The 25,877-nt window shown below is 41.4% G+C and overlaps 2 protein-coding genes across 2 annotated transcripts in view; one reads left to right on the forward strand and one right to left on the reverse strand.

Moving 5' to 3' along the window:
• Positions 1-2,374: 2,374 nt before the first annotated feature.
• Positions 2,375-5,700, reverse strand: RPA3 (replication protein A3). Its single transcript, XM_055420479.2, has 4 exons — positions 5,443-5,700; positions 4,232-4,306; positions 3,340-3,448; positions 2,375-2,750 (listed from the first exon to the last, which is right to left on the reverse strand). The coding sequence occupies exons 1-4, from the start codon at positions 5,539-5,541 to the stop codon at positions 2,668-2,670; spliced, it is 366 nt and encodes a 121-aa protein (XP_055276454.1). The 5' UTR covers positions 5,542-5,700; the 3' UTR covers positions 2,375-2,667.
• Positions 5,701-5,784: 84 nt separating this feature from the next.
• UMAD1 (UBAP1-MVB12-associated (UMA) domain containing 1) overlaps positions 5,785-25,877 on the forward strand; it is a 259,632-nt gene continuing 239,539 nt past the window's right edge. The window contains exon 1 of the mRNA XM_055420478.2: positions 5,785-5,918. The gene's annotated coding sequence lies outside the window, so the exon portion shown is untranslated. The remainder of the gene's footprint in view (positions 5,919-25,877) is intronic.

Below are 25,877 nucleotides of genomic sequence, written 5' to 3' on the forward strand. Positions count from 1 at the left end.
TTATAATTGATGTATAATGCAACTCTGTTGGCTGGGTGATAGGAAGAGGCTGGAAGCAGTAAGGACAGTAATGTATTTAGGGCTGTTGGAATAGCTCAAAGTGAGAAATGACAACTATCTGAACTTACAGTAGCAGTGACAGTGAAAAGGATTAGAGGTATTCAAGCTTTTCTGGTCAACAGAGTGGCTTATGGTACCTTTAAAAGAAACAAGATCACTTCACACCCATTAGGATAACTATGAACAAAAGGTTAGATATTAAGTGTTGAGGATGTGGAGAAATTGGAATCCTCAAACACTGCTTCTGGGAATGTAATATGGGATAGCCACTTTGGAATAGTCTGGCAGTTCCTCAGAAAGTTAAACAGATTTACCATTTGATACAGCAGTTCCTCTCCTAAGTATATAAAGAGAAATAAAAACACAGGTATACACAAAAATTAATGTTCATAGTTCATGAATGGGGTTAGTAATCTTCATACCTGAATATTCATAGTTCATTATAGCTAAATGGTGGAAAACATCCAAATATAGAGCAGCTGATGAATGGATGGAAAAACTGTGGTATATCCATCCAGTGGAGTATTTTTTGGCCATAAAAAGGGATGAAGCACCGATAGCACAGATGAACCTTGAAAACATTATGGTAGATAAGTCAGTGACAAAAGATCATATATGATTTCATTTATATGAAATATCCCAGATAGGTAAATCTACAGAGAAAAGTCGACTGGTTCCTTCTTAAGGGCAAGGTGGTGGTGTAGGAATTGGGCCATGACAGGTAAGTCATGATGAAAATGTTCTAAAATTGATTGTAGTCATGGATGTATAACTCTGTACTAAAAGCCCCTGAACTGTACACTTGAAACAGGTGAATCATATAGGTGAATTATATTTAAAAAATTATTACTGTCAGGCAACATGTGGCAGGGGAGCTGCATCGGTTCAAACTACACTCTTTGAAGCCAAAGTTCATGGGTAACACTGGGGCTAGAGAAATGCCACCATAAATCATTAGTATAAAGGATTCACTTGTCACAAGTACCCTAGTCATTTAGTCCAGTTTCCTAAAGATAGTTGTTCAGGGGTTTCAAACAGGACACCTTTAACATTTAATGTTTTCCAAGGTTAACACAATTGTGGGCTTGACCTCTTTTCTGGAATTGAAGACAACACTGTGTTATTGAGATTGGCTGACGTCCCTCCTACACCTGAACTTCAATTACAGTTGTCTTTATGTATGTGTGTGCTCAGTCGTGTCCGATTCTTTGCAACGCCATGGACTGTAGCCTGCCAGGCTCCACTTGTCCATGGGATTTTCCCGGTAAGAATACTGAAGTGCATCCAAGGGATCTCAAAGGATCTTCCTGACCCAGGAATCAAACCTGCCTCTCTCGCATTGGCAGGCAGATTCTTTACCACTGGCGCCACCTGGGAAGACCAAAATTGTCTTTACTTACTGTAATAAAATGCTTTACTACGAGTAGCTCTGTTGCTTAAGTAATTTGTAGAATTATTTGGGGATGAAATTGAAGATGTTACCAATTTAAATATTCTTGGCATGATCTACAACCTGAATGGATTTAGAATTTATTTCCTCACTGAAGAAAATGGGTCAAGCCATAAAACTTGTGGCCATACAGGTCACCAGTTACTGTTAGTTGCACACTTGCAACATCTGTCACCAGTGTTGGTGGTATGAAGTACAAGAACACAGAAATTTCAAGAGGCGCTATGATGGTTACTTTTTGTGTCAGTTATGACTGGGCTAAGGGATACCCAGATAGCTGATAAAACAATATTTCTGGGTATATCTGTGAGGGTGCTTCTAAATAGATTAGCATCTAAATCACTAGATTGAGTAAAGATGGCCTTTAAACTCTTGGACTTACAGCAGCGTCCTCCCTATTCTCAGATCTTCGAACCTGGGTTGCAAGTGACACCATCAGCGTCCCTTATTCTCAGGCTTTTGGACTCGCACTGTACACCACTGACTTTCTTGGTTCTCCAGTTTTGCAGATCTTGGTTCTCTAGATTGCAGATCGGGTGACTTCTCTACCTCCATAACCATGTAAGCCAACTTGTGTAACAATTCATTTACATATACATATCCATATATATACTGTTGCTTCTGATTCTGTAGAATGCCCTAATACAAGTATTCACAAATTACAGAAGATGTTGGATTCTGTTTGCTCTTTTAATAGCATCATTTTTTTCACAGTGTCAAGGAAGTGAGTAACATGGTATAGTTCATGAGGGAGCAGTACCTTCTGCACAGGGTTTCATTTCGGAAATCTTAAGTCCTGACTTGACAGCTATTCAATTCCAAGTTTGTGCTTGAATAGGTGACTGAAAGAAGAACAATATGACCAATAGCACATAAGCTTTTATTAGTAAAGCAAAAAACTAAGTTCAACCAACTGTTCTTTTTTTTCCTTGCATTTAATCTGACCATATGCCAGAGAAATTATGAGAACTTAGGTGAGAACTGACAATACGCCAGTTCTGTCAAAAATGGCACACTGGAATATCTAATAAAGTTAGGTAAATGAAATTAAGAAGAGAACAAATTAAATATTAAAAATCACAGGCATTGCTCCTTTAAATATCAGGGACCTCCTTTAATAGTCTTCAGTGTAGCTCATGGGCAATCATCAAAATAGTTCAACCATACTGCACAACTCCCAAAGGAAAAAACTGAGGGAACTCATGGGTAATCTTCACAGCCTCATTGTAAAGTCCAAGATCTGAAAGAAATAGGTTAGCAAACATTTAATCTACAGTGGAAAGTTGTAACATCAATTATTATTTAAAGAGTTCTACCTGTTTCTCTTTTCTCTCCCTTTTAGAGGTTAACTTATTTGCACAATCCATTTGCTAAAACTGTGATATGGGTCATATTTATTTAAGTATGGTTCCAAAAAATAAAAGTCATGGAGCAGAACTTCCATGATTTCCAGAATTCATGGAGTAGAACTTCCATTTTGACTTCCATCGTACAGGCACCATTCTTGCTTGGTTGTGATTTAGGTGTTGTGCATTATTTGATGCCTTTATATATTAAAATCAAATAAAAATACTATTAACAGTATTTTTGTTTTGTTTACTTTGTTTTAAAAAATTCTCTTTCCATAAATATTAATCTTCATTGTGTTTCTTACATACAGAAGTATTAATTAGAAGTAGGCCAAAATGTCCTAGCATTTTCCTTTGGGATCAGAAAGTGATACAGAAATCAACAGTGTAGCAGGACTGAAACTCAAGACCAAGACATAGCAAGTTAAAAATAAAGTTGTTTTCCTCCTAATTACATGAACTACAGGATGTTTTATTTACCAAAAGGGTGATTATCTTCTTTAAACTGGACATAAGATGCACACACAATGGTTGCCTTGGCCGTTACTCTTCCAACTACTTCCACGATTCCAGAGATTTCTTCATCAAGCTAACACAAAGAACAAAATGCCAACTTGGTGTTATCACATTTTCAGCTGATAAATTAACTTGGAAAATTGTTCTAGATTTTACTAATCTTTCATTTCATGTAGCAAAATAATTTTAAGATTTATCAATGCAAAAATGGAATTGTAACTTGCTAAAAATGTTTGAGTACTTATTGCTGTCAGCATGTCGCCAGTGCAGTAACCTTCAGTAGTGGCTTCAGGTCTAAAGCTACAGTTAAATGTTTAAGATGAAGACAAAAATCACTTAAAGATACTGAGACTGTTCAGTATTTCCACACGGAGTAATTTGTTTAAAAGGACTCATTGAAAGGAACTTTCTATTATCTATATTTGTACAGTGAGTTCTGTATGCATTAACCAAACAGCACAGATATCTGTCTTTATAAAACCAAGAAAGTGTACCATAAACATAAAACGTAAAAGCAAGTGACAACTGAAAATAAATGTAAACAAAAATAGAAAACTGAATTTAAAAAATGTGAAACTACTGAGGAAGGGAAAAGTGAATTAAAAATAATTTTTTTCTTAAGTGATTTTCTGGTCTTTCATAAGGAATGAGAGTTGTCAGCATTTATTTAAAAATGACAAAGCCCAAAAAATCATTGGTTAGAAAAAGGGAAATGTAAAAGCAGGACACAAGTTTTGAGAGAAGTTTGATGAGCTGGTCCTTTATACGTCCACTCCAAGAATAAAAAACATCAGCAGCAAACCAAATAAGATGAAGAATTAATTATAATATACACAGAATTAATACTTAAACATACAGGCTCCATCAACTCAATAGTTCCATTTTTTCCTTCACCATCTGAAAGAATGAACATTTTCCCAGTGGGATGAATCTGAAAAAGAAACACATAATTTTTTTTTAAAGTCCATATAAACTGTTTAAAATCCTCTCAGACTAGAAGTTTGACAAAAAGATGAGCAGATTGACCCACAATGCACACAAAGCAATTTTTTTGAAGTTTACCTAGTTCACATTGTCTTGTGTTACTATACCTGATCGAATGATGCCCAAATTCGAATTTTGATAAACAGCAATTATCTTTTTAGTGCAAATGTGTCCCGTTATGTGCTAAATCTGGCAACCCAGATTTAGATATAAGAACAAATTAAGATCTAAGAACGAATTAGAAATAAGAACAAATTAAGGAGGGTTCATATTATCTAAAAGTGAGATCTACTGGCATCCATGATTTAAACAGTATATATCCCACAGAGGGTATGTTTTAAAAAATTAGACATGAGGAAATAAAGAGAAACTGGTTGCTGGAACATCTGGGTTCTACTCCCGCGAGACAGCTGCAAAGAGTGCAGTCAGATCTGGTTTGAATGCCAGCTTTGCTACTTGCTGTGGCCTTAAGCACTTTTTAACCAGATGCCACTACTACCCAATTTCCATAACTGTGAAGTCCAAATACACCTATTCCAAGAAGATAATGTGACTGAAATATACTAATAAGTAAGCTTTCATACAAAAGTTTTCTCGGTTCCCTTTGGGCCTGTTTTTCGCCAGCAGGATGAAAGGCTGCGCTCTTAATACTTGGCTAAGATAACAAACTGGCACCTGGATCAGTAAAATACAATCAAGCAATGTTTTACAGAAAAGAGACTTCAACGATAAAACGAGGTTTGAGAAAAGATGAAACAGCAGAAAAGAAAACTGGACTAACTGTCAAGGCCGGCTAACAGAGAACAGATGGAGTTTTGTCTATAATTTCAAGTAAAAAACGAGGGCGGGACACTAGACCCGAACGCCTTCGAAAACTTCGCGATTCCGCACGCTGAGAGCCAGAAACAGGGCCGCAATGGTCAGAAGTGTGCAAACAGTTACCTGGCGAGAAATAAAGCAACCCGGGGCGCAGCGACGCTATAAGGCTTTCTCTTCCACCCTCCGTTACCTACCCTGGGGCCGCCAGACCGCCGGCCACCGGGCCCCTCCCGCCAAAAAGCCCCGGGCGGTGAGCGCGCGCACCTTCTCCAGCCTCCCTACGAAGCAGACCGGCTGGTCGATGAACTGAGCTAGCATGCTGGCGTTGATGCGCGCCTTGGGAGACTCCATCACGTCCACCATGATTGCAACGCAAGGCGGGCAGCCGGCGGGAAACAAGCAGACCACTGAAACTGGGCGGACTCCCCCGGATCCAATCGGCGGAGACCAGCGTTCTCGCTCCGCCAATCAAACGTGCCGATATCGCGATAGCACTCGCGCAGTCTGGGACTGCGAGGAAGGCAAGGATGCGCCCGGAAGTGGGGATCGGCTGCTTAGCGACGCGTGGCGTCCCGGAAGTTACCCGGTCCTCGGCGAGGCGCGCGTAGGGGCGGGGCTTGGACGGGGCGGGGCTGAGGCGCCCTCCTTCTGAGCCCTCGGTCCTCGCTGCGGCTGAACCCCGGAAGCAAGGTGGCGGGCTCCGGTGCCGGTACGACGGGGGACTGCGGCGCGAGCACCAGGTACCTCTTCTCGCGGGAGTCGCCGCATCCTCACGGTTGCCATTTCTCCCCGCGTACGTGTGCGGAAGAGAGAGGCGGGGATCGGTGCCTGTCCCTGCGTGGCGTTTCGGAGCTGCGCCACTAGCTGTCTGTGTTTCCCCGGTTCTCCTGCAAGGGAAACGCGGGGTTCATGCTGAAATCTAGGGAGCCGGTCTCATTTTTGACCCTCTCTCTCCTGGAGCTGGGAAGTGGGGTCCCCAGTGATTTTCATCGCCTTCGGGAAGCGCCTGCAGTTCGGGGGCCGAGGGTCGTTGCTTTTCTGCCCTAGCTGCGTCGCTTTCCGACGTCAGTTTCACCACCTGTGAGAGCAGGGGCCGCGACCCTTTCTGGTCCCGACATTCTGGCCACACTGGAGGTGCGGGTTTTCTCACCTCACCTCCGTGTCAGGACCGAAGTGAAGCGTTTGGGAGTGGGTGAGGGAACGGTCACTGGACTGAGAGGAGATGGATTCAAATGACTCTTAGATCCTTAGCAGGTGCGCTTCTTCCCGAGACACGATTTCCGTCTCCGCAGAATGAGGTTAGGTAACTAATTGCAAGGTCCCAGCTGATTTAAGTTTTGTCCATATGATTCACGGACTCGTTTCTGAATTCCCAGTAATTTTCCCTATTGCTTTTCACACCTCAGGATTCTGGAGGGGAGATCACGTGTGAAAGACAACCTGTTTCCAGGAAATTTGGCAGGGGGTTAATTCTTGAATCTGTTGTTGGCTTCTGTCGCTGTTGATTTTCAGGCCTTTATCCTATGGGATTTGGTACCTGCCTTGCCAGGGATATTCCAGAATGAGTGCTTATAAAAATAACTGCCAAGGATACTCCAGAAGTTTTTTTTTTTTTAATTGGGATATTATTATTTTTCAGGAAACCGAATCCATAAATTAGCCTAAAACCTTCGGGTACCTATCTAGGGTCTCGGGTTTAGTCCCACAGTTGCCTTAAGCTAAGAACATCCTGTTTGAGATGCCACACAACACTTTAAGATGGAAATCTGATGTCTTAAAGGATAGTTTGCCTCTCTGTTTATTTAACAACTTAGTATCTATGTACATATTCTTACCTTTTAATGTTGCTGTTACTAAGACAGGTTTAAAGGATTTCATTAGAAGAAATAGGGTGCATGTCAGTTGGTATGTAAGAAAGTGGTTGCAAGTCAGTAGAGTCTGTGCAAAGCCTTCACATCTTTTGCACTTCAGTGATGTTTGGAAACCAAGTTGATTGCGTTATACAGGGAGGAGTACACATGAATGTCTTTAATAGCAATTTTTTTTTTTAAAGAGCAGTCCCTAAAGTGCCAGATCTCAATAGCACTTTTATAGCAACGAAAAAACCACTTTTACCTACCAAGAGCATTTTTTTTTTTTAAATAGGAAGATGAGCAAGAAGATATTTTCAAATAGCTTCTTGGATATTTTTTCATTCACTTAAAATTTATTGTGTAATATCTCATGCAGAGAGAAGAGTATGTCCAACTGATATGTATAGTTTCCAGAGAAATGAAATGAACCCAATTGGACCTCTCATTTAGCTGAAGAAATGGAACTTTACCAGTTGGGGGTTGTCACTTCCTCAGTTGAAGTCCTTCTCTCACCCAGCTGGAAATAAACACTATCTTGAAATTTGTGTTCAGTTCAGTTCAGTCGCTCAGTCGTGTCCGACTCTTCGCGACCCCATGAATCACAGCACGCCAGGCCTCCCTGTCCATCACCAAATCCCGGAGTTCACTCAAACTCATGTCCATTGAGTCGGTGATGCCATCCGGCCATCTCATTCCCTGTCGTCCCCTTCTCCTCCTGCCCCTAATCCTTCCCAGCATCAGACTCTTTTCCAGTGAGTCAGCTCGTCGCCCTTTTTTTCTATATAATTTTATCATGTATATAGCTGTTTCTAAACGGTGTGGTACCAATTTATCCTCCTGTCAGGAGTGTAGGAGAATTCCAATTGATCCACATCACCTCATAGGCCAGAGTAGGTGTTGGGAAATCAGCCATGTAGTCCTCATTCCAGATACAAAGGAGTGGACACACAAAGGGTCTATCTTTATGGACTCAGCTCCCTTTGAAGAACCTTCCTGGGAGTCCTTAACAACTGACTTCCTACTTACTAGGTTAGGGACTTTTCCTTCTATTCCTAGTTTGATAAAAGTTTTAATTGAGTGGTTATGGAATTTGAACAAATGAATTTTTTTTGCATTGAGATGATTGAATATATTTTCAATGTTGAATAACATTTGCATTCCTGGAAGTAATACAACTTGGTTATGATACATTATCTTTTATTCTGTATTCTTGGGTTTGATTTGCTATTGTTTTGTTTAAAATGATTTCTGCATTCATGTTCATGAATGAGATTGGCCTGTAGTTTTTCTTCTCTTGTAGTCTTTGAGAGATTTTGGTATTATTTAATGTTAGCATTACAGTAGTCTCATGAAATAAGTTGTGGAATGTTTTCTGTATTCTCTAGGGTTTTATGTAACACTGGAGACACCTGTTGTTAGTCAGAACTCACCTGTAAAACATTCTGGGTTTGGTATTGTTATCTTCTGTTGTTGTTTAGTTCTTATGTCTGACTCTTTTGTGACCCCATGGGCTGTAGCCCACCAGGCTTCTCTATCTATGGGGTTTTCCAGGCAAGAATCCTGGAGTAGGTTGCCATTTCCCCTCCAGGGAATCTTCTGACCCAGGGATCTAACCCAGGGATCTTAACATTGGCAGGTGGATTCTTTATCATTGAGTCACCAGGGAAGCCCATAATTAACTGTACCTGCTGCCTTGGGCATATCCCACAAATGTTCCTAAGTAGATTTCAGTAAGTTCTAAGTATTTTCTAGTGTCTTATATACTCTCTGATTCACGGGTTGTTTTTGTTTCCAAATGTATAGATTTTGGGCTTCCTTGGTGGCTCAGTGGTAAAGAATCTGCCTCCAATGAGGGAGACTTGGATTCCATCCCTAGGTGGGGAAGATTCCTTGAAGGAGGAAATGGCAACCCACTCCAGTATTCTTGCCTGAAGAATCCCACAGACAGAGGAGCCTGGTGGGCTACAGGCTATAGGGTCTCAAAGAGTTCAACACAACTGAACAGCTGAACACACACATAAAGGTTTTACTTATTAAAGTCGTTTTGTTGTTAAATTATAGCGTAAATTACATTATCCTCAAATGGTATGGTTTGTCTGATACTGTGAAAGTATGAGACTTACTTTACGACTTATGAAATATATGGACAGCTTTTTGCAAATGATTCATGTATTCTTGGGAAAAATTTGTGTTTTCCAGTTACTGAATCAAGCTTGTTAATTGCAGTGTTCAGCTGTTTCTACTTTTGTTTGATTAATATCTCAATTATAGAGATAATTGCAGATGGTAGCATTGGCAATTTCTGCTTGAGCTTCTGACAACTTGTGTTATATATTTTTGAAGATGTGTTTTTCAGTACACACAGATGAAGATTATGAAGGAAAATGGTGCAGTGAAGTAGTGACTATTTCCAATCATGCTTTTTGCCTTAAAGTTAATTTAGTTGCTAATACTGTTGATACACCGGCTTTCTTTTGGTTACATTTTCTTTGTTGTCTCTTTTTCTGTCCTATGCTTCACCTAAGGGAGGCAAGACTTTTGAGCTTTAGTGTTCATTTCCTCATCTCTTTGGTGGCTTATTGGAGTGCTGACCTGGTAAGTCTTAGCTCAAAGAGGGAGCAGGTTGATAGCACATTACTGACAAGGGGATTTTTGTAGAAACTAATGTCTGTGACTGGCAATTGATATAAGTAAATATTGAAACATCTCCAGTCAATAATATTCAGGTAACAAAGACATCCTTAAGGAGACCAGTCCTGGGTGTTCATTGGGAGGATTGATGCTGAGGCTGAAACTCCAATACTTTGGCCACCTGATGCGAAGAGCTGACTCACTGGAAAAGACTCTGATGCTGGGAGGGATTGGGGGCAGGAGGAGAAGGGGACGACAGAGGATGAGATGGCTGGATGGCATCACCGACTCGATGGACATGAGTTTGAGTGAACTCCTGGAGTTGGTGATGGACAGGGAGGCCTGGCGTGCTGCGATTCATGGTATTGCAAAGAGTCGGACACGACTGAGCGACTGAAATGAACTGAACAAAAGACATATTAATGTCTCTGGTCAATAAGTTGATGCCAGCCTGTGAGCTCCAGCAGTTCCTCCCCAACAGTGTGCTTCATTAACCATTAGGCTTCCATTCGGACAGAATTTCCCAAATGTCTGGAGGTTGGATTCTTTTTATTTTCTTTTAATTGTAGTTGTATACTTGATTTACAGTATTGTTAGTTTCAGGTGTACAAAGTGACTCGGTTTTATATTCTTTTTGGAATCTTTTCCATTGTAAGTTACTGCAAGATATTAAATATAGTTCCCTCTTTGTGTGTGTGCTTAGTCACTCAGTCATGTCCAACTCTTTGCAACCCCATGGATAGTAGCCCACCAGGCTCCTCTGTCCATGGGATTCTCCAGGCAAGAATACTGGAGTGGGTTGCCATTCCCTCCTCCAGGGGATCTTCCCAACCCAGGGATCGAACCCAGGTCTCCTGCATCGCAGGCGAATTCTTTACTGTCTGAGCCACCAGAGAAGCCCATAGTTCCCTGTGCTATACAGTAAATCTCTGTTGCATCTGTTAATCCCATGTTTCTAATTTATCCCGACTCACTCCCTTCTCCCCTTTGTTAACCATAAGTTCGTTTTCTATGCCTGTGAGTCTGTTTCTGTTTTGTATGTATAATCTTAGATTAGTTTTTAGATTGCACATGAGTGCTGTCACATAGTATTTGTCTTTCTCTGTCTGACTTCACTGAGTGTGATATTCTTTAGATCTATCTGTGTTGCTTCTAGTGGCAATATTTCATTTTTTTTCTTATGACTGAGTAATAGTCGACTGTGTGTATATGTGCATACACACACTACCTCTTTTTAAGCCAGTCATCTGTTGATGGGCCCTTGGGTTGTTTCCATGTCTTTACTATTATAAATAGTGGTGCTATGAACATTGGTGTGCATGTATCTTTTCAAATTAAAGTTTTCATCTTTTCTGGGTATGTGCTCAGGAGTGGGGTTGCTGGATCATATGATAATTTGAATTTGTTTTTTTAAGGACCCTCTGTACTGTTTTTCATAGTGGCTGCTTCGATTTATATTCCCACCAACCGTGTTCTCCATACCCTCCCCAGCATTTTATTTTTTTGTAGATTTTTTGATGATGGCCATTCTGACTGGTGTGAGGTGATACCTCCTATGGTTTTGAATTGCATTTCTCTAAACATTAGCCATGTTGAGCATCTTTTCATGTGTCTTTAGGCCATCTGTATGTCTTCTTTAGAAAAATATATATTTAGGTCTTCTGTCCATTTATTGATTGGCATATCTGTCTTTTCAATATGAGTTGTATGACCTGTTTGTATATTTTGGATATTGACTCCTTTTTTATCAGATTGTTTGCGAATATCTTCTCCCATTCCATATGTTGTATTTCTGTTTATGGTTTCCTTTGCTGTGCAAAAGTTCTTAAGTTTGATTAGGCCCCATTTGTTTATTTTTGCTTTTGTTTCTTATGCCTTGGAAAACCGATCTAAGAAAATATTGGTACAGTTTATATAAGAGAATGTTTCACCTATGTTCTCTTCTAGGAGTTTTATGGTGTCATGTCTTATATTGAGGTCTTTGAACCATTTTGAGTTTATTTTTGTATATGGTGTGAGGGAGTATTCTGATTTCATTGACTTGTATATAACTTTCCCAGCACCATTTGTTGAAGAGGATTTCTTTTCTTCATGGTATATTCTTGCCTCCTTTATTGAAGATGAATTGACTGTAGGTGTGGGTTTATTTCTGGGCGCTCTATTCTTTCCCAGTAATCTACATGTCTGTTTTTGTACCAGTACCATACTGTTTTGATTACTTTAGCTTTGTAGTATAATGCAAAGTCTAGAAAGTTTATGTCAGAGAAGGCAATGGAAACCGACTCCAGAACTCTTGCCTGGAAAATCCCATGGATAGAGGAGCCTGGTGGGCTGCAGTCCATGGGGTTGTGAAGAGTCGAACATGACTAAGTGACTTCACTTTCACTATTCACTTTCATGCACTGGAGAAGGAAATGGCAACCCACTCCAGTGTTCTTGCCTGGAGAATCCTAGGGACGGCGGAGCCTGGTGGGCTGCCATCTGTGGGGTCACACAGAGTCAGACAAGACTGAAGCGACTTAGCAGCAGCAGCAGAACGGTTATGTGGAAGCTGGATTCTGTTTTTCTGGAAACATTAGTGTTTGGTGGATTACAAATTCTTTGCCACTTTGCTTGTTATGGTTTTTCCAATATACCTTGTTTGACAAATTTATGCGCTGTGATTTTGTGGTATTTGTGTTGCTATTGGCCTGATAACTTTCAACTTTTCCGGGTCTTTATGTTTTACATGTATGTTTTGTTAACAGTGCATATAGCTCAAGGTTTAGTTTTTATATCTTTTGTCCATTTACGTTGATTGTCATTGCTGATATTTTTGGGTTCATTTTTGCAGTCATTTTGTGCTTCTTGTGTGTTCTGCTTTTTGTTGTTGTTTTCTCTTCTCTTTAGATTTGACTTTTAAATTTTTTCTGTAATTGTTTTATTCCTCTGTATTAGTTTGAATGTTATATGTTCTTTAAAAACACTTTGTTTGTGGTCACCCTTTAACAAGCACATTAGAGCCTACAGTTCCTTTTCTCTGTGTCAGGATGAGAACCTGTAACTCCACGGCCCTTTTTCAATTGTATGCTGTTGTCTACAGTTTCAATTCTGCTTTGATTTCTTTTTAGCTCCACAGATGAGGCGGTATTACATTGGTGCTCAGTGGTAAAGAATCTGCCTGCAATGCAAGAGATGCAGGTTCAGTCCCTGGGTTGAAAAGATCCCCTGGAGAAGGAAATGGCAACCCACTCCAGTATTCTTGCCTAGAAAATCCCATGGACAGAGGAGCCTGGTGGGCTACAGTCCATGGGGTCACAAAGAGTCAGACAGGACTGAGCAACTAAGCATGAACATATTATCTTATGCAGTTAATATTTGTTTGGAACTGTTCATATGTATCATATTCTTTTTATTTTTAAGACGAAGAATCCGTCTTTACTTTTTATTTTTACATCTCACCTCTTTTCCTCTTGTTTCCCCTGTCTTTTTTTGAGGTACCTTCTTTGGAAGTTCCTTCAGTGAGAATCATTGGTAGTGTGTACATCAGTTTGTGTTTCTCTGAATATGCTGATTTCATCTTTGTTTTCAAAAGGCAGGTTTATTATCCCTACAGAAATCTAAGTGGACAATTGATTTCTCTTAAGGCTACTCTGGTACTATTTTACTCTTAATTTGGTTTTCATTGAAATCGTGATTTTGTTATAAGCTTTCATGTCTGTATCTGATTGATCTTCAGTTTGTTTGTAATGTGTACTAATGAAGAGTTCTTTTAGTTTTGTGGTGAATATGTTGTGATTTGTGAATCTGATTATCTTGTCTTGATCAGCACTAGGACATTCTCAACCATTATATTTTTGAATATTGTTTCTCTCCTATTCTCTAACTCCTTCTCGAATTCCAGTTACAAGTAAGAAGTAACGGTGTGCTCTTGACTTCGTTTTATGATTCAGTGGTTTTGATTCTTTGAATTATGGATAATTTTTTAAGATCTTCCAGTTTCAGTTCAGTTCAGTCGCTCAGTCGTGTCCGACTGTTTGTGACCCCGTGAATCACAGCACGCAAGGCCTCCCTGTCCATCACCAACTCCCAGAGTTCACTCAAACTCATGCCAGATCGAGTCAGTGATGCCATCCAGCCATCTCATTCTCTGTCGTCCCCTTCTCCTCCTGCCCCCAATCCCTCCCAGCATCAGAGTCTTTTCCAGTGAGTCAGCTCTTCGCATGAGGTAGCCAAAGTATTGGAGTTTCAGCTCTAGCATCAGTCCTTGCAATGAACACCCAGGACTAATCTCCTTCAGATTGGACTGGGTGGATCTCCTTGCAGTCCAAGGGACTCTCAAGAGTCTTCTCTAGCACCACAGTTCAAAAGCATCAATTCTTCGGCGATCAGCTTTCCTCACAGTTCAGCTCTCACATCCATACATGACCACTGGAAAACCATAGCCTTGACTAGACGGACCTTTGTTGGCAAAGTAATGTCTCTGCTTTTTAATATACTATCTAGGTTGGTCATACCTTTCCTTCCAAAGAGTAAGCGTCTTTTAATTTCATGGCTGCAATCAGCATCTGCAGTGATTTTGCAGCCCTAAAAAATAAAGTCTGACACTGTTTCCACTGTTTCTCCATCTATTTCCCATGAAGTGATGGGACCAGATGCCATGATTTTAGTTTTCTGAATGTTGACCTTCAAGCCAACTTTTTCACTCTCCTCTTTTACTTCCATCAAGAGGCTTTTGAGTTCCTCTTCACTTTCTGCCATAAGGGTGGTGTCATCTGTATATCTGAGGTTATTGATATTTCTCCCGGCAATCTTGATTCCAGCTTGTGCTTCTTCCAGCCCAGCGTTCCTCATGATGTACTCTACATATAAGTTAAGTAAGCAGGGTGACAATATATAGCCTTGACGTACTCCTTTTCCTGTTTGGAACCAGTCTGTTGTTCCATGTCCAGTTCTAACTGTTGCTTCCTGACCTGCATGCAGGTTTCTCAAGAGGCAGGTCAGGTAGTCTGGTATTCCCATCTCTTTCAGAATTTTCCACAGTTTATTGTGATCCACACAGGCAAAGGCTTTGGCATAGTCAATGAAGCAGAAATAGATGTTTTTCTGGAGCTCTCTTGCTTTCTCCATGTTCCAGCGGATGTTGGCAATTTGATCTCTGGTTCCTCTGCCTTTTCTAAAACCAGCTTGAATATCTGGAAGTTCATGGTTCACGTATTACTGAAGCCTGACTTGGAGAATTTTGAGCATTACTTTACTAACATGTGAGATGAGTGCAATTGTGCGGTAGTTTGAGCATTCTTTGTCATTGTCTTTCTTTGGGATTGGAATGAAGACTGACCTTTTCCAGTCCTGTGGCCTCTGCTGAGTTTTCCAAATTTGCTGGTCATATTGAGTGCAGCACTTTCACAGCATCATCTTTCAGGATCTGAAATGTTTACTAATTCTTTATGCAGTTGTGATTCATCTGCTATAATTTCAATACTAGTTTTTTTTCTACAAGTTCTGTTTGGTTCTTTATACACATCTTAGTCGTCATTTGATACTCTTTTGTCATAGTTTCAGGTCTCCCTTTATTTCTTCATATTTCACAGAGTGTAAGGTGAGTCTGTTTAGAATCTAGTTTTGATACCCACAGTCTTTATGGGTCTGCTTCTGTAGAGGTTTTTGATTCTGTTTGACTCTTCCTTACTGTGGCTTGTATCTTTATTTGTACAGTATTTTTTTTTATTATGAATTCATGTTTCTTGGAACTTTTTTGTTGACTCTTTTGAGGTTTAGTTTGAAGGTGTTGTTCTCCAGAGAAGATCTGTTTCCTGCTCCCGAGTTGTTGGGTCCCGGACTTTGTCCTTGTTCCCTGTGGTGGCAGTGGTGGTTTGGTCGCTAAGTCGTGTCCAGCTTGTGCGACTCCATGCACTGTAGCCCGCTGGGCTCCTCTGTCCACGGGATTCTCCCTGTGGGGCCTGGATAACTAAAACCCAGGCTTTTAGCCATTAGCTATCAGTAATGGCTGCAAGGAAAATGTTAACTATAGTCCTTGCATATAACCTTGTGGATTTATAGAGCCTTGTCTTTTCTGGCTTCTATAGATTTTCTTTATTCTTTTTTTGGGTTAGCCATACCATTAAAAATAGATATTTATATTTAAACATTACCACAAGTCCCCTTTTAGAGAGCCGCTTTGGGGATTCTGATAGTTGTCAAGGATAAGAAAGTGTTAGTGAAAGTATAGCAATGCACCAGGGAGTGGCAAGAATTCAGGACGAATGTCTGGGGTTGGCTTTTCTCTCTAAGTCTTGTCTCATCGTTGTAGAGAATTGAAACGGCAGACTACTTACAGCTCAAACAGGCATGGCTTATTAAGCAGGTGGCAGCAGTATTTTCTTGAGGTTTTTGTCTTGTTGTAACAGAGACTTGTAAGGACAGACTACCTGCAGCTCAGGGAGAGCTCTTATGTCTCTAGATGAGAGGGGCCCAACTCCCGTAGGAGTGTTCTCGGCTCCTTTTGGCTTCCCTTTGTATGTCTTTTGTCTTTGACCCTTTATAGTCCCTGGAGCCTGATTGGTTTTGCCGGTGCAAATTAGGGCTTTTACCCGCAACCAAATAGGGCGAACGTTGAAGGCCAGTCAGGGAAGGGGCTGTGTTTGGGTGTTTTCTCACCAGAGTTTCTTGTTCCAGTGTGAGGCTTCCCCTTTCTGTGGGCTTTTCCCTTCCTCTGACCCTTTAGGGGGCTTTTTCTAGTCACTGTTTTTCTTTAACCACCATTTTGGATTCCTCTTTCCCTACTCTTAACTGCCTAACAAAGGTAAGTAGAGACAAGAACTTGGAATGTCTTCCTTATATGCCATGCGGAGGAGTTTAGCTTAGTAGTGAGGCTGGCGGATCAAGGGAGTGAAGTTTGACATTTTAGGTTGAGTATTCTGGGTTCATGATGATGAATGGCTTGAAATATAGTAATCAAGGTGCTTTTGGTACAAGTAGTATGACCTCTTTAAATCAGCTTAAACTCTTTTTTTTGATTAATTGTGGTAAAATGTACGTAACAAAATTTTACATTTTAACCATTTTTAATTGGATGGCTCAGTGGCATTCGGTATATTCACATCGTGTGCAACCGTTGCTGTCATCCAGATCCTGACCTTTGTCATCATCGCAGACTGAAATTACGTGCCCATTTTACTGTTGATGAATTTGACTACTATAGGTACGTCCTGTAAGTAGAATGACACAGTACTTGTCCTTTCCTGTCTGGCTTATTTCATTTGATGTCTTCAAGGTTCTTCTATATTGTAGTAGGTATCAGAGTTTCATTCCTTTTAATGCTGAATTATAGTCCATTGTATGTAGTGAATACTACATTTTGTTTACCCTTTCTTCATTTGGGGTACATTTGTCAAAAGGAAACTGAGTAGACTTTTTTGGGTTAGCTTGACTGGCTTAAAATTATTAGCCTCACAAAGGACCGGAACCATGAATAGGAAAGCTTTCAGAATCCAGGCTGTCTTCTTTCTCTTTTTTAAAAAAATCAGTTAATTTATCGACTTATGGCTGTGCTAGGTCTTCTTTGCTGCGCACAGACTTTCTCTAGTTCCGATGAGCTGGTGCTGCTCTCTACTTGCAGGGCACTGGCCGCTCATTGGGATGGCGTGGAGCAGGGGCTCTAGGGCTCACAGGCTTCAGTGGTTGTGGCATGAGGGCTCAGTTGCCCTGTGCCATGTGGGATCCCCCTGGATCAGGGATTGAACCCACGTGGCCTGCACTAGCAGGTTGATTCTTAACCACTGGACAACCAGGGAAGTCCAGCGCCAACTGATTATCTCTCAATTCCACACTGAGTCTTGCTTGCCCAACTGTGTAACACGAAGCTGGATTCTGTAAACCATTTTCCTTTGGAAAATTAGGCATTCCCAGCAGAGGGCCCTGAAGGAACACTGCGAGGCTGTTTCTTTGGGAAGACCCCTCCATCCCAGGTTCCAGCTCCAGTTACGACCTTTCAGCGGGAGCCCAGCTGCCTATTCAGAGGTCAGGTTGTGACCCTGAGGCCTCGCCCTGCCCACAGCCCAGCTCCAGTCTGCTCTCTGGCGAGTTCCTCCACTGCTCCTGATACAGTTTCTGTCCCTCCAAGGAGGTCTGAATCTTCATCTTGTGGGGTGGGGTGCGTAACTACCTTACTATCCACTCGTCTTCAGCATAGAGATAGTGGCTAACTTATTTTGGCGGGGGGCAGAGTTTGCACTGCTATTTTTCTTTGAAATCTTCTTTTATTCCTTTGAGTATTTACTTCCTACCAGTTAACAATTCATTGTATTACATTTTCCCTGCTCAAACAACTGGTGTGATTTCTATTTCCTGACTGGACCCTGACTGATACACATATATGATCATTTTGCAAAAATTTATCAAGCTTTATACTTAAAGATTGTGCACTTCACATGTCTTATTTTTGGTGTACAATTATCTGAATTGGTAAATACACTCATACATAAGAATAAATGTTTAATGTGAATTATTTTAAGGCCATGAACATATTACCTCTCAGTTGCTGGTATAGATTGTTTCTTGCTAATTTTAAACTAGAAACTACATTTAAGGAGTACACATCTTACAAACTTTTAAAATAGTCAACAGTGGTCCATGAATGCTATTAATTTGTGGAATAAACAAAAATAAGCAACCCCCCCACCCACTTACAAATCTTACACGCTTTTGGAGGTGGTATCATAGTAAGGCTAAGTAACATCTGTTGTATACTTTTAAGACTCTAAACATCTCAAAGCGGGTTTATTTCCCATCTACCCCAAGATGGCACTTGACTCATACAGGTGCTCAGCAAACATCTGATGAAGTAGGATACTTCATTGGCACATAGTAACTTTGGCAGGCTGTTGTTTAGTGGCCAAGTTGTGGCTGACTGTTATGCTCCCGGGGTCTCCTGCCCTGCAGGTGGATTCTTTCCTAGCTGAGGTGTGTGTGCTGGGAGGATGACTCAGGCTTGAACACTGAAGCAGTACAGTACAGAGTGAATGATACAGACCTGAATTAAATGTTGATACCTAAATGACTTTGAAAAAATTATTCATCCGTTCCAGAGCTGCAATTTCTATAAACATGGGAGATAAAATGGACATAAACCTGGGAGATAAAAAAGCTTCATGTGTTTTTTTTTAAGCATTAAGTAAGATTTGCATATGTAAAGCCCTGAGCACAGTGTCTTGTTACACCAAGTATTTAAATAATGAATTGTGACTTAAGTGTTAATAGCATGACCAAATTGTCCTAAAGTATCTGTTGGACATCTTAATGATGATGAAAAGTAAGATAATGAAGGGGGATGAAAACTCCAGGGTGCTTCCCCAAAGGAGGGAGGTATGTGGGCTTATCTGAGAGTTGAGATCGTGAACCATCTGGGTGATGGTATGTCTTGCCCAGCTCCACTCGGCAGCCTGGATGGAGGAGACTGGATCCTCCTAGAACATTTTGAAGGTTGCCAAGATACTGTTTGTACTGTTCAAGAGCTTCAAGAGAATTTTCATCAGAGAGATACTCTTCCTCTTGATCCTTGGGTCTGTATTTTCCCTTCCTTCTGTTGATTTCATTGAAGTGGCTGAGTGCGGCTTCTTCCGTCTCCCTCACTGAACTTTCTATTGCAGGCAGCGTCTTGTTTCTGTATGTGGTCCTCAAAGATACATGGTTGCATGTGTTCCTTGGCTTGTTCTGTTCCCAGGAGGTAACAGGCACTCATCATCGTGTCACTTTGCCAGGCTGAGATGGAAATTTCCATGGCGCAGACTGTCCAGGTCTCCAAGTGAATTAGAGAATTAGGAGCAGTTTGCCTGGAGAATCCCGTGGACAGAGGAGCCCGGTGTGCTACAGCCCATAGGGTTCCAGAGAGTCATGCGTGACTGAAGCGACTTAGCAGGCACACACATAATTCTTCAGCCGTGAAAGTAGTATCTGTTACTTTCCTGTGTTCTGCTCATGGAGCTTTTTCTCTCTGGGACCCTGTTTCACAGAGTCTTCCTTGGGCAGTTATAAACCATTGCCCTCCTTGATTTTCCCTATTGCTTGCCCAGGCCAGTAATTACCATCTTGGAATGGAGGTAGATCTCCCAGGAGAGGGGGAGGCTTAAGAGAGGAAATCCAACTTTGCCAGACTTTGGAAGGAGCTCCCATGCAGTGGCCTGTCCGGCAGCCTGTCTTTTTCTGGTGGGTAGAGCTGCTGTGTTTCAGAGCTAAGTTCAGGTGACAGGGAAGGTTGACGTGTTCTCCCCGTTTTGTGGCTCACTGTCCTCTTGTCATTTGCTTGTCTCTTCACTCATTCATCCTTGGATAACGTTTCGGAAGATGTAGCACAAGAGAGTGAGTATGGTAACGAACTCTTGGGTCAGTTGAGCTTCTTGATTGTGCAGTTCATGGACCTTTGACTCAGACTATGGCATATGGTTGATAGAGTTACTGCCAGATTTTGTCTTGTGTTTCTTTCTGTGCATTTTGATGAAACATTGGGAGGAGGTAAAACAGTCAGCTTTCTTATGTGCTCAGGAGTGTGAAGCAAGCCTTCAGACAAATAGCAGTGTTTGACTAGACTGTTAGCAACCTGTCAGCCAATTGCTTGGCTGGTGCTGGTTTTAACAGGACTTGGCACCATGCTTTGTGCCCTCTGGTCTTGTGAGAGGTGGTAGAGAGGCAGCCCAGAGGCAGCATATATATTGGGTAGTTCTTTGAATTTGGAGAAAGTGCCTTGTTTGGTTTGATTTTCTAGGGCCCACCAGTGGGCTTCCCTGGTGGCTCAGATGGTAAGGAATTCGCCTGCAATGTAGGAGACCTGGGTTTGATCCCTGGGTTGGGAAGATCCCCTGGAGAAGGAAATGGCAACCCAGTCCAGTATTCTTGCTGAGATGATCTCATGGACAGAGGAGCCTGGTGGGCTACAGTCCATGGGGTCGCAAAGAGTCAGACATCATTGAGTGACGGCGCTTTCACAGCAGTGTGCCTGGCCAGTATTTGGCCTTCAGTACTTGTTAGTTGAATGAAAAATGAGCAAATGAACAAATGACTGAAGTTTAGAAGTTTGCTTTTGTTTAGGGAGGAAATACTTTTGATGATGCAGTTAGATTGTATTGGAAGTCAAATGATGTAGATATTGTAATAGGCAATTGAGTTTTTGGAAGTTGTATATAATGATTCCTGTTGTGTGGTTCAGTTCAGTTCAATTCAGTCGCTCAGTCGTGTCTGACTCTTTGCGACCCCATGAATCACAGCACGGCAGTCCTCTATATCCATCACCAACTCCTGGAGTTCACTCAAACTCATGTCCATCGAGTCAGTGATGCCATCCAGCCATCTCATTCTCTGCCGTCCCCTTCTCCTCCCGCCCCCAATCCCTCCCAGCATCAGAGTCTTTTCCAGTGAGTCAACTCTTTGCATGAGGTGGCCAAAGTATTGGAGTTTCAGCTTTAGCATCAGCCCTTCCAATGAACACCCAGGACTGATCTCCTCTAGGATGGACTGGTTGGATCTCCTTGCAGTCCAAGGGACTCTCAAGAGTCTTCTCCAACACCACAGTGCAAAAGCATCAATTCTTCGGCAGTCAGCTTTCTTCACAGTCCAACTCTCACATCCATACATGACCACTGGTAAAACCATAGCCTTGGTTGGCAAAGTAATGTCTCTGCTTTTTAATATGTTTTCGAGGTTGGTCATAACTTTCCTCCCAAGGAGTAAGCGTCTTTTAATTTCATGGCTGCAATCAGCAGCTGCAGTGATCTTGGAGCCCCAAAAAATAAAGTCTGACACTGTTTCCACTGTTTTTCCATCTATTTCCCATGAAGTGATGGGACCAGATGCCATGATCTTTGTTTTCTGAATGTTGAGCTTCAAGCCAACCTTTTCACTCTCCTCTTTCACTTTCATCAAGAGGCTTTTTAGTTCCTCTTCACTTTCTGCCATAAGGGTGGTGTCATCTGCATATCTGAGGTTATTGATATTTCTCCTGGCAGTCTTGATTCCAGCTTGTGCTTCTTCCAGCCCAGCGTTCCTCATGATGTACTCTGCAAGTAAGTTAAATAAGCAGGGTGACAAAATACAGCCTTGACGTACTCCTTTTCCTATTTGGAACCAGTCTGTTGTTCCATGTACAGTTCTGACTGTTGCTTCCTGACCTGCATACAGGTTTCTCAAGAGGCAGGTCAGGTGGTCTGGGATTCCCATCTCTTTCAGAATGTTCCACAGTTTATTGTGATCCACACAGTCAAAGGCTTTGGCATAGGCAGTGAAGCAGAAGTAGATGTTTTTCTGGCACTCTCTTGCTTTTTCGATGTTGTGTGGTAGATGTAAGCAAATAGAAACATTTAAAGACACACACTGAATGATGTTTTATTTATTTCCTTCATTCTCTATGCTATAGAGTTGTAAAGAGGGGTGACCTCACATTGGTATACTTCATTCTCCCTTAGGACATTATTAAATAAATTACCTATTTAAATCAGTCACCAAAATCCTTGTTTCATGTGAAGAGATGCTTTTTTTAGAGTTGCTGTGGGGTCTTTTCCAGGTTGTGCCTTTATTTTTAAGTTGTACCATCAAATGCCGTGGTTAGAAATTCGTGTTTTCTTAGTAGGTATCAGTGTTATTTAATCTAAAATCAGAAATTTTTATATTAGTTATGTAGAATTATGCTCGGAGAAGGCAATGGCAAGCCACTCCAGTACTCTTGCCTAGAGAATCTCATGGATGGAGGAGCCTGGTAGGCTGCAGTCCGTGGGGTCGCTGGGGGTCGGACGCGACTGAGTGACTTCACTTTCACTTTTTGCTTTCACACATTGGAGAAGGAAATGGCAAACCACTCCAGTGTTTTTCCCTGGAGAATCCCAGGGACGGGGGAGCCTGGTGGGCTTCCGTCTATGGGGTCACACAGAGTCGGACACGACTGGGGTGACTTAGCAGCAGCAGCAGCAGAATTATGCTTGTAACTTTTATAAAACATAAAAATACATCATTGTATAATTAACTTACAAGAATCAAGATAACACCAAAGCTTCAATTACATTCTTGGTCAATGACTGAGACCAAAATGATACAAATTATGAGTGCAGTTTGTTATAAGCCTCTCAAAGGCAGCAAGTTTATCTTCTAAATTTATGTGTCTCTTAACACTATTTAGCATCCTTCCTTAGGAAAAGAAAGATACGGTTTTTACATGTCCTACATTAAAAAGAGGAAAGTTTTTGTTTGTTTTAATAACACCTCTTGAAATTAGGATATCTTATGGCTAAAATGTATCACATGCTAAGTGATCACACCCATCCACAGAGTATGTTACAATAAAGAATTGTCTGGTCTAAAATACTAAGAGTGAAGAGATGGAGAAATTGTGGTCTAATGTAATCTAATGTAATGGATGATTTCCTCCCCCCTAAATTAGTAGAATCAGTGACGGCTTTTTTTTTAATGCTATCCTATTTTTCCTTTTATCAGTAAGAGACAGCAGAGGAAAAAAGCAGTCAGTGTTTATCTTTGTCAGGTTGCTGACTTAAAAAAAAATGCACAATGTGATTTGCGAGTTGTTTTGTTTGCGACAAAATGAGGACTAGAACCCAGGAGATAGCATTTCAGATACTCTGAGAAACTGCTCCAAAGAGGTAGAGGGAGGATCAGTGTATGTGTGATCTTGGTGGAATGGGAGTACAAGCAATCAGGCATATATTTTTGCAGGTTTCTCTGAGTCATGAGGGGGCAGTGGTCACCATGGAGGAATTTCGTGCTTTTCTAGGTGTGAGGAGATGCAAGAATTGGGCTTGTAAAATCAGCTCCTGAGAATATTTAACTCTCAGAAGACTTGTTCTGCCAGTGTTTCCAGAGCACAGAGTGCCTCATTTCTGCTCCCCACCCTGAACTCCTTACAGGGAATGTTAAAGGTCAGCAACTACAGCCGCACATGATTTAACCCTTGTGGAGGTAGATGGCAAGTGCCCATTTGTAGTTGACAAGGCTACCATTCTTGATTCTGAAAATAATAGAGTAATTAATTGAAAGGAAAACAAAACCCTCATGCCCCCAAATTCAATGGCAGCAGCAAAACTAGACAAAACGTCTCCAATTCTGATAGAGACTTTGGTGGGTGATGTTTACAGAGCAGTGCTGTGCTGTGCTTAGTCGCTCAGTCGTATCTGACTCTTTGCGACCGCGTGGACTGTAGCCCGCCAGGCCCCTCTGTCCATGGGATTCTCCAGGCAGGAACACTGGAGTGTGGGTTATGACCTCCTCCAGGGGATCTTCCTGACCCAGGAATCGAACCGGGGTCTCCTGCATTGCAGGCGGATTCCAGTGTCATAGGAGCACTACTTATAGTAGTTGAGACATCGAAGCAACTGAGATGAATGCATGAAGGAAATTGGTATGTGTGTACAGTGGAGTATTCAGCCATAAAAAAGGTAAAATAATGCCGCTTGCAGCAGCATGGATGGACCTAAACATTGTCACACCTTACATGAAATAAACGAGAGAAAGACAAATATAGTATGACATCACTTATTTGTGAAATCTAAGAAAATGATACAAGTGAACTTATTTACAAAACAGAAGGACTCACAGACATAGGAAAGAATCATGGTTACCACAGGGGAAGGGAAGGACTTCCCTGGTGGGCCAGTGGATAAGAATCCACCTGTCAGTGCAGGGGACATGGTTTCAGTCCCTGGGTTTGAAGATTTCACATGCCATGGAACAACAAAGCCTGTATGACACAGCTACTGAGTTGGTGCACCTCAGGCCCGTGTGCCTAGAGCCCGAGTTCTCATTGCAGAGAAGCCGCTGCAATGAGAAGTATTTGTTAAAAATACTTTTAAATTGAAAGTAATAAGTTTTAATTAAAATGTTAATTATTTAATATTATTAATTTAATATCAAATAATAATACCAAACATTATTAAATTAATATTATTTAATTATTTAATATTTTTAAGTGTTTAATAAGTATTAAAAGTTAAAAGAGGGAAGATGAGGGATAAATTAGGAGTATGAAATTAATATACACACTGCTGCTGCTGAGTCGCTTCAGTCGTGTCTGACTCTGTGCGACCCCATAGACGGCCGCCCACCAGGCTGCCCTGTCCCTGGGATTCTCCAGGCAAGAACACGGGAGTGGGTTGCCATTTCCTTCTCCAGTGCATGAAAGTGAAAGTGAAGACGCTCAGTGCCATTGCCCTCTCTGAATATACACACTGCTGTATGTAAAATAAATAACAAGGACCAATATATAGCACAGTGTGTTACTTGCTATAGTCGTGCCGACTCTTTGCAATCCAGGGACTGTAGCCCATCAGGCTCCTCTGTCCATGGGATTTTCCAGGCAAGGATACTGGAGTGGTTTACCATGTCCTTCTCCAGGGGATCTTCCCAACCCAGGGATTGAACCTGGATCTCCTGCACTGCAGGCAGATTCTTTACTGACTGAGCTACTAGGGAAGCCCTGGTATATATAGCACAGGGAGCTATATTTACTGTCTTGTAGTGGAAAAGATTCTGAAAAATTCTTAACATAAATCAAGTATACTTCAATTAAAAATTGAAAAAGGTTTTTGATTTCATATGATATTTGGCTTAGGAAAAAAGCAAATACTATAAAAGAGTCATAACATAAGTATAAATTGGTCGTGCTTCCTGATAACGACAGGTTTGGTGTATATTTTTCTGTATTTCTTTTCTAAGAATGTACAAAACTTTCCTGCACATATAAAATAGAAAGTAGTTTTATAATAAAAGCCTGCTAGTTTCAATTTGAAAAGCCAAATTAGAAAAATTACTAGAAAGGATGAAATAGTATAAAACAGATACTTTCAGCTAAAAGTTTGTCTCTCTAAGAGGCCTGGGTGACAGAGCAGCAGTTCTGAGTTCAAGGCCCATGGTCCCAAAGGGAGGGACCTTCAGACAGAGGCACCCTTCAGTTCAGTTCAGTTGCTCAGTCATGTCTGACTCTTTGCAACCTCATGGACTGCAGCACAAGATGCCTCCCTGTCTGTCACCAACTCCCGGAGTTTACCCAAACTCGTGTCCATTGAGTCGGTGGTGCCATCCAGCCATCTCATCCTCTGTCATCCCATTCTCCTGCCCTCAATCTTTCCCAGCATCAGGGTCTTTTCAAATGAGTCAGCTCTTCCTATCAGGTGGCCAAAGTATTGCAGTTTCCACTTCAACATCAGTCCTTCCAATGAACACCCAGGACGGATCTCTTTCAGA

Source organism: Moschus berezovskii, chromosome 3 (genome assembly GCF_049115385.1).
Source record: "Moschus berezovskii isolate FMDL1 chromosome 3, NW_MosBer_1.0, whole genome shotgun sequence".
NCBI lineage: Eukaryota > Metazoa > Chordata > Mammalia > Artiodactyla > Moschidae > Moschus > Moschus berezovskii.

Excerpts from the sequence above, each read along its gene's own strand:
- RPA3 (XM_055420479.2), bottom strand. The coding sequence starts at position 5,541 with ATGGTGGACGTGATGGAGTCTCCCAAGGCGCGCATCAACGCCAGCATG. Across the intron at positions 3,449-4,231 it reads CTATTGAGTTGATGGAGCCT|CTTGATGAAGAAATCTCTGG; the intron begins GTATGTTTAAGT and ends TCTTTGTGTTAG. Across the intron at positions 2,751-3,339 it reads AGAAGATAATCACCCTTTTG|ATCTTGGACTTTACAATGAG; the intron begins GTAAATAAAACA and ends TATTTCTTTCAG.